General features: G+C 36.7%; 2 protein-coding genes across 5 annotated transcripts; both read left to right on the top strand.

The window, feature by feature from the left end:
• Positions 959-5,528, top strand: LOC105175052 (putative serine/threonine-protein kinase). 3 transcript variants are annotated; one of them, XM_011097370.2, is made up of 8 exons: positions 959-1,134; positions 1,337-1,436; positions 2,410-2,555; positions 2,784-2,899; positions 3,007-3,217; positions 3,548-3,785; positions 4,155-4,305; positions 4,861-5,528. In XM_011097370.2, exons 3-8 carry the CDS (start codon positions 2,486-2,488, stop codon positions 5,251-5,253), a joined length of 1,179 nt encoding a protein of 392 aa, XP_011095672.1. In that variant the 5' UTR covers positions 959-1,134; positions 1,337-1,436; positions 2,410-2,485; the 3' UTR covers positions 5,254-5,528. The 3 variants fall into 3 exon arrangements, with proteins under 3 accessions (XP_011095672.1, XP_011095671.1, XP_011095673.1); XM_011097369.2 differs by lacking the exon at positions 959-1,134 and having other exon boundaries at positions 1,207-1,436; XM_011097371.2 differs by lacking the exons at positions 959-1,134; positions 1,337-1,436 and adding an exon at positions 1,679-2,009.
• LOC105175051 (dnaJ homolog dnj-5) lies at positions 6,515-13,331 on the top strand. 2 transcript variants are annotated; one of them, XM_011097367.2, is made up of 9 exons: positions 6,515-7,671; positions 8,198-8,327; positions 8,779-9,278; positions 10,138-10,218; positions 10,314-10,412; positions 10,819-10,932; positions 11,015-11,098; positions 11,776-11,847; positions 12,686-13,331. In XM_011097367.2, exons 1-9 carry the CDS (start codon positions 7,354-7,356, stop codon positions 12,950-12,952), a joined length of 1,665 nt encoding a protein of 554 aa, XP_011095669.1. In that variant the 5' UTR covers positions 6,515-7,353; the 3' UTR covers positions 12,953-13,331. The 2 variants fall into 2 exon arrangements, with proteins under 2 accessions (XP_011095669.1, XP_011095670.1); XM_011097368.2 differs by having other exon boundaries at positions 6,516-6,804.

Here is a 13,377-nt window from a genome sequence, read left to right as displayed (position 1 = left end):
TAAAGAAAACAAAAGAAAAGATTATGTCTGAGGTTTTGTTTTTGTATCATTTGCCATCTAAAATTTGGGTTAGGGGTAGGAATTCTATCCATTCTTGTGTAACATTAACATTGCTTGCAACTCAGTTCAGTTGCTTATAGACGACCGTCAACCGCACCTATTGCCTCGAGCTTATAGCTCTGGAGGGGAAAAAAAGCAAGAATTTAAGTATTGAAATCCTTTCACCATCATTATGAAATGATGATTTTGGAAGAATGATGTCTTACCCAATAATAGCCGAACGAATATGTTGATGAATATGTTGATTGAGGATATATTTTGAGCAACGACATTACACATCCATGGTAAACGAATGGGTATTAGAGATGGTAAAGCTAGTAGGATGACAGCCCATATGGGTAAAGCCAGTGGTACCTACACTTCTCACCAATGCAATGAATAGGAGATCATGATTTAGACCTCTCAGTCTTTATAAGTCTTGTTGCCAACGACATGGACGTCAACAATTGGGGACCATCGGTCCGTCCTCCTTGTATGTGGGACGGGACTTCATTTCAATAACACATAACCAACTCTGGGAGCTGATTTGCTTGCACTAATAAATAATTTACTTGTGTAATTTAATTTAACATTATAAAACTCAATTAGCCCGGGTTAAATTACCTGTTGGAATGAACCAGACTTTTTCTCATGCACTATTGGAATTTTGGTACTGTTTCAAATCATTGACTTTTCAAGAAGTAAAAGTCTTTCCCAATCATAATTGCATCCCTACATTTCCTGCGCCAGATCTTACGCTACTATACGATACTATGTTTGGAATTCATGTTTACTAAACATGTCATTAAACTACAAGACATCGGATTTATCTTTCTTCTTATGAACATTACACTTTGATTTCTTTATAAGAACACTACTGCTTTCTTCTTTTGATAATTTATTGATTTCTTGTCGATAGAATTATCTCATTCTCACCGGTATAAGAGTGAAGAAAATGTGGCGGGACCCAGGATTCGGAATGCAGGAGGAAGAAGCCAGCGGAAGAACAACGTCGTACCCCATGATTGACTTTTACGCGCCATAATTGCCGTGCCAACTTGTTCAAAATAACAACAGACTGAGTCATCATTTTTGGTATGTCATTTCGATTTTTCTTTTCAATATTCGTATGAATTAACCGTAGATTATTTGTACTTAAAAAACTTTTGACCCCATCATCTTGAAATGCGAAACTTCGAAGATACTTACGCATTTTGTTGGAGTTTCTGAAGACATTTTATACTTGAACTTTCAGGAGTCTGACCCGATCTTTGTTGTTACTACTTCTTTTCTGTAGCCTGCAGCGGCATCTGAATTGCCTGCTCTCAAAGGCTGGAGATTCCTGTTTCTCTTCGGTGTTGAGGTTCTCGCTGCTGCTTGGCTTTCTGGGTTTTAAGGTGCTCTTTTCTCTTCTGGGCTTTGTTTGATTTCTGCTGATTTCTTTCGTTTTTTTTTTCTTTTCTTCCCCATTTTCCTTGTAATTGCTTGATATTGGTCGCTGGTTTCGTCGAATTTTATCCGTTTATGTATGATTGATGAGCTTAGTTTGTTGTTTTTCCCGTTTTTTACCCTTAAGCAAGAATTTCCTTCCTTTCGTTTTTGTCGTTTGGCGTCGGGGTGGGGGGGGGGGGGGTCCTCTGAACGAGCAAGGATCTGTTTGATGCTTTTCCTGCCATCCTGCTCGTTATTGAAGATAAAAGCCAGCTATACTAAGTGTTTGCGTTGAAGAAGGATCTCGAATTTCAAGCTTCAATGAATGATGTCTTCATAGCTCCTTGGTTGAGGTGTTTGCTAGTATGGACTTTAACAATAATGGTGTTGGTGTTAATCTGTTATGACTGGGTTGAGGGCTCAGAAATACAGGATCCCATCATTTGGGGGCATTGACTGTGGATTGGTTGGTTGACATTAGTTCACTGGAGGGAGGAGAGGCTGACTGGAAGTTGGTAGGGGAACGAACCCAGACTCCGGTAAGGGAGATTCTACTTCTCTGGTGGAGTGAAAGAGAGACACAGAACCAATTTTCTTTTGCTGAAAATGCTTTTATATATCTGTTTTTCACTTGTACCAATAACAAAAGCATTGCAACTTCAGAATTTTCTATGTTTCAGAAGTATGTGAATGTTAATTGATAGGAACATTGTCTCCCATAACGCCTGCATAAACCCAATAACATGTTAGCCAACATAGGTTCTGTTACAAAAGAATGGGAATGGTTGCAGTGCACCATTTTGCGTATGTTAATTGATCGGTTGTTCATTACGAACAGGAACTTCATGTTCCAAGCTCATACTAATGCATTTATGCATCGCATGCTCTATGTTACATCTAAATGGTTCTTTTTGTGATCCATTTTCTTATTCATGGCAGTGTGTAGATTCTGCTCCTTTACAAGTAAACTATCCATAGCTATAGCTGGGTGAAGTCTCTGGTAAATCCCAGAGTTATGACCTGCCTATCTTTCTTATGCGGTAGAAAAGTGGATCCAACAACTAGACCTTCTGGGTTCCAAGATGGTAAACCTCCAAGCTTCTGCTTGTTAATGATCTCTATTCTCTACAAAACCTTGGATTAATTATTATCCCATTCCCTTGATGCTGATTGTCTTTCTTCTTAAATGATCCTCTCATTTTCCTAAGCTACTAATAGTTCTTTTTTTGTTTATTTGTACCTATTTTGTGCATATATAGTTGTTATACATGTTTCTTTGTTTTTGGGTTGTAATGAAGCTAAATTATATACAGAGCTCTCCGGAGTGCACAATGTTAATCTTTACTCATACAGGGAGCTGAGACTCGCTACTGATGACTTTAGTCCAGAGAATAAAGTTGGTGAGGGTGGATTTGGTTGTGTCTATAAGGTAAAAAAAGTCTCTCTTTGAGCTTTCTCATAGTATATAATAAAAGAAACTTTTACACTTTAGAGCTGACTGCAGAATTCTGACTAAAAAATCTCTTGGATAAGTAGGGAAAACTTAAGAATGGGCAGGTCGCTGCCATTAAGGTTCTCTCCTCTCACTCAAGACAAGGTATAAGAGAGTTCCTGACAGAGATTCAAGTGATTACAGATATAGAGCATGAAAATTTAGTGAAGCTCTATGGTTGTTGTGTGGAAGGGAATCACAGAATTCTTGTCTACAACTACCTAGAGAATAACAGCCTAGCACGAACACTTCTTGGTATGCCTCTTTACGTATTTTCAGCTAATTTATTTGTTAAAATAGGTATCTGTTTTTTCTTACTAATCCTGATTCAGGGAGTAACTGTTAGATGAGATAAATGATGAGTGAAAATTATTCTGGATGCTGTTTACCTTTACGGGGGTTTATTGCCATAAAATATAAGATGAAAATGAACATGCCTTGTGAAAATGAAATCAAGTTGTGGGCACCATAATGGTTTCTTATGCTTCACAATAGTAGTAAGAGACCTTTGTTCAAGAATCAGGGCACTTTTCTGGAGCTATTGTTAGTTAAGTTAAACTGATGATGTTTATAATCCTTCTCCAGGTGGAAGTCAAAGTGGTATCTACTTCAACTGGCCAACACGAGTTAAAATTTGCATTGGAATTGCAAGTGGGCTTGCCTATCTTCACAAGGAAGTAAGACCGCATATTATCCACCGAGACATCAAAGCAAGCAATATTCTTCTTGACAAAGATTTGACCCCAAAAATTTCAGATTTTGGTCTTGCCAAGCTCATACCACCGAACGTGACGCATGTCAGTACACGTGTTGCGGGAACCGTGTAAGTTATAAAATCTGCTGGAACTTCTTGGAGCATTCATTTTGCCTTCTGTGAACTTCACTCATGAGCTAATCCACACTTCTCGGGGATTGGATTTTCATTCAGTTGTCATCGAATATTGTGTTGCTTGAAAAGATTGAGATTTGAATTGAATATTCTGTCTAGAAAGCAACGTCATCCATACTGCACTTTCAGTTATCTAAAGCTATGACTCTCCGATGCAAGTCATCAAAAAAATGTTGTTTAAGCCACACTCAGGGTTATAATAACAAGAAGTGAATACTATATATGAAGAATTTAATGAGCTGATATGTTTCTTGCTCATCTTTATCCTTGATTTATAACTTGAACTTTTGTCGGCTGTTTCAGAGGTTATTTGGCACCAGAATATGCAATAACAGGCCAGGTGACACGGCGGGTTGATATTTACAGTTTTGGCATCCTTCTAATTGAAATAGTCAGCGGGAGATCCAATAACAATACACGACTACCCATGGATGAACAGTATATCCTTGAAAGGGTATGCATTTAGTTAGACTGCATGATTAACTTTTGACAGTTTCTACCAGCTCTTTGAATTTCCTTAGTTATGATGGGAGGTGAAGGCAAACCCATCTTTTATATGAAAAGTTCTTAATCTCCTTGAACGAGGTAGAATTGAGACGGACTTGTTTTTTTTTTTTTTTCCCCCTTACACACAAACAAAAAATTTATCAGAGTTAGATATAATTATAAATTAATATACATGCACTAACTCCCATATTTGAGATTGATTCTGATTGAGGGTTACAAATATCTGAAATGTATTAAACTGGTTAAACAAGCTTGAGTTTATGAGAATGTACATTTATGTAAAAGCTTCGGATTGGAGCTGCGCGATTCTTGCAGACTTGTTTGTATATAACTCGGGACATTATGCTATTGTTGTTTTTGCGATTGGCCGGCTTGTTATATAAAACCATAGTGACATTCAAGTTGCATGAGAATTAAAAAGATATGCTATGATATATCTTTGTTCGACTTTGCCATGTGTGTAGTAACCCTCCTAATAATTTTCTTAAATTTGTTTCTGCAGACATGGCAACTTTACGAGAGAAACGAGCTGGTGTTGCTGGTAGACGCAACGCTGAATGGAGATTTTGATGCTGAACAGGCTTGCAGATTCTTGAAGATCGGTCTGCTCTGCACCCAAGACTCTCCAATGCTTCGGCCCTCCATGTCAACCGTTGTTGAAATACTTTCCGGCAAGAAAGACTTTGATGAAAGCACAATAACAAAACCGGGATTAATAACAGACTTCAGGGACTTAAAGATCAAAAGCAACCCCAAACCACAGCACCACCTTTATCATACATCTTCCAATCAAAACTCCTCAGGCTCCGACACTTTGGACAATATGACATCGACTTCACCGTCTTCTTCTCGGGCTACCATGACATTTACTGCCATATGCGATCGAAGCGGGTGAGGTGAGGAGAAGAGTTTTGCGGTGGATGGGGAGGGATTTTGTAATTTTTAGGAAAAGATATTGTTACTGCATAGTTTTTGTGTCATTTTAGTTGGGGGTTGTCTATATTGTTTTGCTGCCTTTTGTTTGTTTTCTTCTTCCTGATTTTGTTTGAAGCTTGAACTTGTAATATTTGGGCATCCTGGGAAACTCAGGAACACGAATAGCCATGTAAATGCAGTCACACTGTCAAATGAAAAAGTATTCAAGAGAATCCAGCCAAATTCTTTCTTACATACTAATAGTGGTATGCACAATTAAATAAAAATTTTAAATTATTTTTCATTTTTTAAACCGTAATTTGGTTGAGAAAATAAAAATGTTACAAATAAAATAAAATAACGAATTTATAAAAAGTTAGAGGTCGTTGGAAATTGACAGAAGTGGGGAATTTGGCAATTAAAAAAGAGGAAGAAAATTTTAGAAAGTTGAGGAAATAATGTTTAAATTAAAAAATTTAAAAAAAAAGACTAATTAGAGAAGACATTAAACGTATACTCTCCTTTAATAATAATTAGTAACTTGTGGCACGTGCTATGTGTGCAATTTCTATAAATAATACGAAAAATAAAATAAATTTTTATTATTAAATAAAGTGTATAAAATAATATTTAATATTAAATTTATAAAAAAATAAAAAGATATGAATATTAACTCTGTGCTTATATAATTATTAATAATTAATTCATAAATATGGATATCTATGAAGGTCAGCTCACAATTGGTCAGTTCATCGCTTTTGATCAGTTTCACAATTTTTGTCATATTCAAGCGAATAAAGCATATAATATTCATAAAAAAGTAGGACCCATTTCTTGAATAAGAAAAATTAAATAAAAATATGGGCATATATTATTAATTTACATGTGATGATTTAGCGTTTTTAATTTAGCAAAAAACAAATTAAGATAAATTGTGTAGGTGGTTTGATGTGCGAGTTTTGTACTGTTTTGAGTAATGTTTTAAAGAAACTCCAACATTTATTCTTAGAGAAATAAATTAAAAAGAAAAATTGATTATTATTATTATTATGCTAAAAAAGACAATGGAAGTGTTGGTTTGTAGGGTACGTAGCAACAGTGACAACATTGGCTGTTAGGACTTTAAATGAAAATTTTAAGATTAAATGGGTCCCACCAATCAATCCATAAAACCACTATTATGTAATGTGAGATTATTAAATATATTTCCTTCTCTCTCTCTCTCTCTCTCTCTCTCTCATCAAATTGCTGCCCTTCTTGGTTTCTCTCTCATCATCACTGCTTGTCTCTCGTCTCGTCTCACTCACTCATATCACTCGCTCCTTTTTTAATTTTAACCTCTTCTTTACTTTATTTCTTTCACAGGCATTCCCTGAAAAAGAAAGCAAAAGCCTCTCTACTAGGGTTCCTACTTTTTTCTCCCATTGATCATACATTGCTGGAGATCCTGTACCAACCATTTTTAGTTCAGAGTTTACTCTCCCAGTCGGAGTTTTGGTTCTTTGTTTGAAGTTTTTGTTTATGTAATTTGGTGGGTTTTGCGGCTGTGTCTTTTTTTTTTTTTTTCCCTTGCGGGTTTGTTGTAGGGAATTTTTTTGGGGGGAATTGTTGGGGTCAAAAAAGTGAAAATGCTCTGAGTTCATTTATGGGGTTTGCTTTCTGGGAGACGTGCATGTGAAGCAATTTATAGTGTTTTGGTTTCGGTTCTTACTGATTTCCCGATTGGTTGTTCGTGAATCCTAGCTTTTAAATGTGTGGAGAAGGAATATTCTGGATCTCTTTTTCTCTTGTTTCATGCTCATTGCGTGCTTGAACACTGTCGCAATTCGGATTGCTTTAGCCACCGGAAGTAGTGGGAATTGGTTAGACTTAGAATTGCTTTATTAATTATGCGATGCTGCAGGCGGGCGTAGGTGGACACTTGGTGCCTGGTGGTGGGAAGTTATTGCAGTTGTGCTTAGAGGTCATTACTTACAGGAATTTGGAATATGGACAAAAGATTAGGTTTTCTTGTATGGGATTCCGTGGATGCATTTAAATTTACTGTTTACTAGCCAGTATATTAAGGTGTTGTTAGGTGATGGAGGATATTGGGCTGTTCAATCAAGGGTTGAAATGGTTGCAATCAAAAGACTGCTATTCTGTAGCAAGGACTGTTGTGAGCTGTTTAAGGGAAAAGATTGGAGTTTTCATGGAGCGGCATTGGCCGCTTGTTTGTTGTGGGTGTGCCAAATTTGGAAGAGTTCTACTCTTCTTGTTGGTTTATTGGAAAAACTATTTTGTTTCTGGCTTCCAGTCATTTATTGGGCTGGGATCAGCAGCTCTGCTAGTCATTATGTGGAGTTGCTTCCTAAGCTTGACATCGCTGTCATGTCTTCTATATGTGCTTGCTAGTATGGTATGCCTCCCAGTCTTACTTTCCAGTGAAATTACTTGGACTGATTCCTGGTTGAGCTTTTCTATTACTTGTGCATAATTCCTTTCAGATTACACAAATCATGTAATGCACTCTACTTATTGTGCAAAGAAATGTATACAGTTGTTTTCACCCTTTAGCTTCAATATCTGCCATGTGTTTTTTAATGCTACATTTACTGCTGCCAGAGATATCTCCAGTGTTCAGTTGATACATCTGACTTCACTTTGGAGTGAATATTATGTTCTTTTATCATGATTGTTCGACGTGATTTATGATTATATTTGGATCAGTATAGTTTTAGATGTAATTGGTTCTGTATTTGTCTGTTCACGGTTCACCTGCTTGTGATTAACCTGTGTGGTCAAAGAAGTTTAGTCTGATGTGATGCCAATTGTTTGTCCTGTTGTTGTGGTTATTTCAACAGAAGTAGTCAGTAGGGAAGTTCTTTAAAGCTTTCTCCAGCGGCAACTTTGATGTCTAATTAATTGTGCAAATGTGTTTTCAGGGAGCAGCTGGGATTGCTGTTCAGTTTTTAGGCTACACTCCTGGACTTTTTATTGTGGGACTGTTTGCCATTTTGGTTTTGTGGATGTATGCTAATTTTTGGATAACTGGTACCCTGTTCATTGTTGGTGGTATGCCTTGATTCCCTTTTGAACTCAGTTAATAGCGGTCTCATATACTTATGCTCTTCTGTTTTCACCATTCCTTTGCAGCCCTTCTTTCCACTTCTGGTCTATATCATTTTTGTTTCATACACATTAGGATTTAGGATAATTTGGCTAATTTCTTACTCTGATGAATAGTCTCTTTCAGATCCATCATTCATTCTCAACACCTTACTTTAGCTCGACCTTGTTTGAATATTCAAATTTGGGAGTTATCTTTGATTTATGAGTTGCCTCTTAATCACTTCTCTTAAAATAGAGAGAAAATTTCAAACTATTGTTTTTGCCTTCCTGAAGATGCCCTCAGATGGATTCTAGGGTGATTAATTCGCTTAGACATGTTTTCTCTTGCTCTTTTTCCTATGATTTGGCATTTCTTGCTGAACCTGCTGACACCAGCATAATTTTGGGAATGCAGGCTATCTATTTTCATTAAATCATGCACGGCTGGTGGTGCTCATGGCAACCCTATATGCTATGTATTGTGTCAAAGTTCGAGTAGGATGGCTTGGAGTTTTTCTTGCAATTAACCTTGCTTTCCTATCAAATGATGTATTAAACTACTTGATCAAATGGTGCGATAATTTGAGTGAAAGCACTCATTTGGATGACCGTAAAGAATCTGACTCATTCGTAGAAGATGATTTTTCCACGGACTGCGAATACTCTGCCTCCACCAAATTAGAAGGAGAAGAAGAAGAGAAGTTGCACTCATGTAAATCAGCCAGAAAACCTGCTAGTCCATCTTTTGTTGAAAAACCAAAAGAATTTGCTGCTGAGAAAGTGGTTAGACAAGATGCCAACTCCACAATTGAGATGGAGAGGATATTAAAAAGTGACAATCACTATGAAGCACTTGGGTTTCCACGCCAAAGGAAAATCGACGTTGTTTTGTTAAAGAAGGAATACCGTAAAAAGGTGTGCTACTCCGATCTCCACATGTTCGAAACTTCAAATGATTTATATTTAATACAGGTCCGTGCTTGTGTAGAGACTTGTTGATGTTGGGAGGATGATTACAGTTAACCTGAAGGTCCTGAACTATGTAGCATCCTTTTCTTTGAGAAAACAATCAGACAAAAATTGTCTTAGCAGTATTCGCTCTTGTTATAAATTAGTGAAAAACAAAATATCAATCTGTTCTCATGATCTCAGATTTTGTAGAATAATGATCATATGCAAGAAATAGTCACTGAAGCAGGTTTCTGTACTAAATAAATGATCAATAACTATAAACTGTTATTTCTTGCTTATTTTATCTAATATATACAAGCTTGTAAGGGCACTAACTCATAATGTTAGATTAATTGAGGGTGTGTACCTAACTGAAATTTGGTAATTACCTTGACAAGCATGCGAGGGTTTGACAATGCTTGCTGTTTTTATGGTTGAGAAACATATTTTTGTTTACTCTGCACTCTGTTTATCATCCCTACTAGGATTTCATTGGGCCGACATTATCAACATGTACTGTAAATTGTTGGCAAGATGTAAATAGTTGTTTAAGAAAGGGTTATGGATATAATTAATTAGAGTCTCATCCTACTCATTTCTGTGCAACTAAATTAGCTACTGAATTTTGGTCCTTCTGATTATGCAATGCCTGATGTTGAAGTCAATTTCATTGTCATGGCTGAGTGATATTTGACTTTATAAAATCTATGGTGTCAATATTTTCTGAAAAGCACTACTGTGGTGGGATCCTTCTTTATTATTTTATTTTATTTTTTTGGTACAGCATCACTTCTTTATTAAATCATTTTTTGAACTTTTCCAGGCCATGCTTGTGCACCCTGACAAAAACATGGGAAGTCCACTGGCAAGTGAATCATTTAAGAAACTTCAATGTGCATATGAGGTAAGTTCTGTTTCATCTTTATTGGCTGCTTAAATGCCTGAAGTGGAATTATGGATATTGATCCTGATGGTTGCACGTGTCAACGTTAATGCCAGGTTCTTTCTGATGCTGTAAAGAAGAGGGACTATGATGAGCAGCTCAGCAAAGAAGAATCTAAGTGTGTTATGCAGAAATCAGCTAGCACTTCTTACCAGGTACAATATGGAAGGCACCCATCGCGTATTTATTTAATCATGTTTACAGATTACCAAAATGTAAGACAGGAATTCATTTCAGCATGAAATCCAACAGAAAGGAAATGATTCTTGAGATGTATTATGTATACACTTATGGTTTTAAATTCAGAACCTGTATTGTTAACCCTGCTCACCCTCTTAGCCTTATGCAATGATTGTCTGTAGTAAATAATGTGCATGGTTATCAAATGAGAGATTCCATATTAGTTTAGTTTTTAAACCAATAGAGGCATGTCACTTCTGGATTCTTGTTTTCACTTGTGACTATTATCTATTTTTTGGCTCTGTTGAACTATCTCTGCATTATCACTTGGTAAAAGTTGAATTTTCAGAAAGATCATATATGTATATATTCATGATACAGAATACCACTGACTTTTGTTCTGAGGAATCAAGGCGCATACAGTGCACTAAGTGTGGCAATTCGCACATCTGGGTTTGTACGAATAGAACCAAGGCCAAAGCAAGATGGTGCCAGGTGTGGCTACTTTCTGAAAAGTATAGAATGTCTTGACTGTTGCTTGTCTCTATTCCAACTAATCATGATTTTCTGGTTACAGGATTGCTGTCAGCACCATGAAGCCAAAGATGGGGATGGATGGGTAGAGTACAAAGGCTCACTGGTATTTGATCGACCTCAGAAGGTACACTTCATGTTTCAGAACTGTATACTTTTTGCAGTTGAAATTCATGCTGTATACTTCTTTCATTGCTTATTTTTTTCTCGTTAATTATGTTACCTTATTAGTTCATTTAGCCCCGTACAACCAGGTTGTCTTAAAGATGATCCTTAAACAAGTTCCTGATTCAGGGGGTTGGCCTTATAAGAGTTTATCTGCTGTAAGCTGATAAAGGAAATTTCTTCCTTCTGATTTGGCGTTAAAAGAACCAGCTGACTGAATCAGTTTTATATGCTTTCTTTTAAATCTTGATTGATATGTCAAATTTATGCAAAGAGATATGTAGATCCCAATGAAGAAGTATCAAATCTTGCCTAAAGGCTCTTTAAGAGTCTTGTTTGCCAGCAGTAGATTGTTACTTACTAAGGGGCAAGTTGTAGCTTATGCAGGGTTTTCCCTTATGATTCAAATAAGCTTTTGGTCTTCATCTTTTCATCTCTCTTTTTCTCTGCTTATCTGATGTTTAAGTAAAAACCAAGACAGTTGTGTTTCTGTGCTCTTTTTTTCATCACTCTTTTCTCTACTTATCTGATTCATGAGTATACGTTGTTCATGCATCCTTTCTTTCTGAATAATATCTCTCTATCTCTGTCCGTCTTTTGTGGGGGCCCTGAAAAGTATTTTTTATCTGCCATATATAGGTGGAAATACCCCGTGCTTTTGTATGTGCTGAAAGCAGGATTTTTGATGTGTCGGAGTGGGCTATATGTCAGGTTAGTCTGTAAATTCTTCACTTGCATGTGGGCCATATCATGCATACTGTGCAAACATGAAACCATTACCTGATCCTTACAGGTCTTTTCAGTCTTACCTCTTTGCTTTTATTTTGCTTTTGGCCTGGCTGTCATATTTAGTGATAATTCTTGTATTCTGAGATCTATTGCTGTAGGAAGAATTGCAAGAGTTATTTCCCTGAAGAAATTAAACATCTATCTATTGGAAGAGTGAATGCTAAGAGGACTAATGAAGGAACAGAATTGATTTTAGCCTTGATGCCATTTTGGGGGGATTTTTTGTTGTCAGGGTTTTTGGGATACAAGAGAGGAGGATGGCTGCTTAAATTCCCCAAGACACTGCTATGTTGGAATCTGATATATTTAGGAAAAAGTCTATGATGTCTATCTAGTGTCACTGATCTTACTCGGAATTTGAATGATAATTCAGAAAACAAATAAGTAGCTGTATTTCTGGTATAGACATCATTTGAGTGCATCATTATCCCAAAGCTTCATTTGTAAGTCAGCGTATTTGCCACAAATTACTATGACCATTTTATACGGCACCTTTCAAACAGTGATGAAGTAGACTGGACTGTAGATTATCCTTAATGAAACAATTTTGATTGATTATTGATATTGAATATTAAAAATTATTGAAATTCAATCCTATTGGTCTTAAAATGTGGAAAATTGTTACAATGACCCATTGACAGCTGATTTCACTTTGGGTTTACTTTTGTACTTTTGTGTGTCTTGTCATGAACAACATTTAATTAGTGGAAAGCCACTGTCTGTTGCTAACTTGGATAGAACTCTACTTTTGTCAATATAGGGGATGGCTTGCAGACCAAACACGCATAGACCGAGTTTCCATGTAAACATGGTTGGATTAGAGAAGTCAACTCAGAGGTCCAACTCGAGCAGGTATCCATGGGATTTGGATGCTGAGATGATGGATGAAGAGGATGAATTTGAAATGTGGCTCCAGCAAGCCTTAGCGTCCGGACTATTTTGTGAAACTTCCAAACGCAGGAAAAGCTGGAGTCCGTTCAAACTGCCTCAGAAAAAAGGAAAGAAACATTGGCGGAGATCATCCTAGAAGACAATTTTGGTTGCAGACTTGTCGGCATCAAACTTCCTCCAGCGCTGCTGAAACACACCCCTATATCGGCAAATGAGATGTGAGGGTGAGATCAATGCTCTTTTTAGCTTGCCTTCGAAACTTGCAAGCAGATGAAAATATGGGAGGTGGATCAAAGAATGTGAAAACTGCTCGTTTTACACGGTTCAATCTGTAAATAATGTCAGATCGTTCTTGTAGTTTTCATGTCAGCAATCAGTTTTTGCCCACATCCTCGAGGTTTAAGATGGATTGAGAGGAATAGCAAAACTGATGCTGTCCGTGTACATTTACTCTAAAGTTTAAGAGCTTAAGCAGATTCAATAATAAAGTTGAAAAAGAACAAATTTTTCTGTCATTTGTGTTTGAGTTCTGGTGGCATGTAAAGAAAGTGGTTGAAAATT

The sequence above is a fragment of the Sesamum indicum genome, linkage group LG12 (genome assembly GCF_000512975.1).
Source record: "Sesamum indicum cultivar Zhongzhi No. 13 linkage group LG12, S_indicum_v1.0, whole genome shotgun sequence".
Taxonomy (NCBI): domain Eukaryota; kingdom Viridiplantae; phylum Streptophyta; class Magnoliopsida; order Lamiales; family Pedaliaceae; genus Sesamum; species Sesamum indicum.
The sequence above is the reverse complement of the archived record's forward strand: the minus strand, read 5'-3'. Positions and strand labels throughout refer to the sequence as shown.

Bases quoted from the DNA above. Each gene is read 5' to 3' on its own strand.
- LOC105175052 (XM_011097370.2), top strand. From the start codon at position 2,486: ATGACCTGCCTATCTTTCTTATGCGGTAGAAAAGTGGATCCAACAACT. The intron at 2,900-3,006 runs GTAAAAAAAGTC...TTGGATAAGTAG, and splicing joins GATTTGGTTGTGTCTATAAG to GGAAAACTTAAGAATGGGCA. The intron at 3,786-4,154 runs GTAAGTTATAAA...CGGCTGTTTCAG, and splicing joins ACACGTGTTGCGGGAACCGT to AGGTTATTTGGCACCAGAAT.
- LOC105175051 (XM_011097367.2), top strand. From the start codon at position 7,354: ATGGAGGATATTGGGCTGTTCAATCAAGGGTTGAAATGGTTGCAATCA. The intron at 8,328-8,778 runs GTATGCCTTGAT...TTGGGAATGCAG, and splicing joins TACCCTGTTCATTGTTGGTG to GCTATCTATTTTCATTAAAT. The intron at 10,413-10,818 runs GTACAATATGGA...TTCATGATACAG, and splicing joins CAGCTAGCACTTCTTACCAG to AATACCACTGACTTTTGTTC.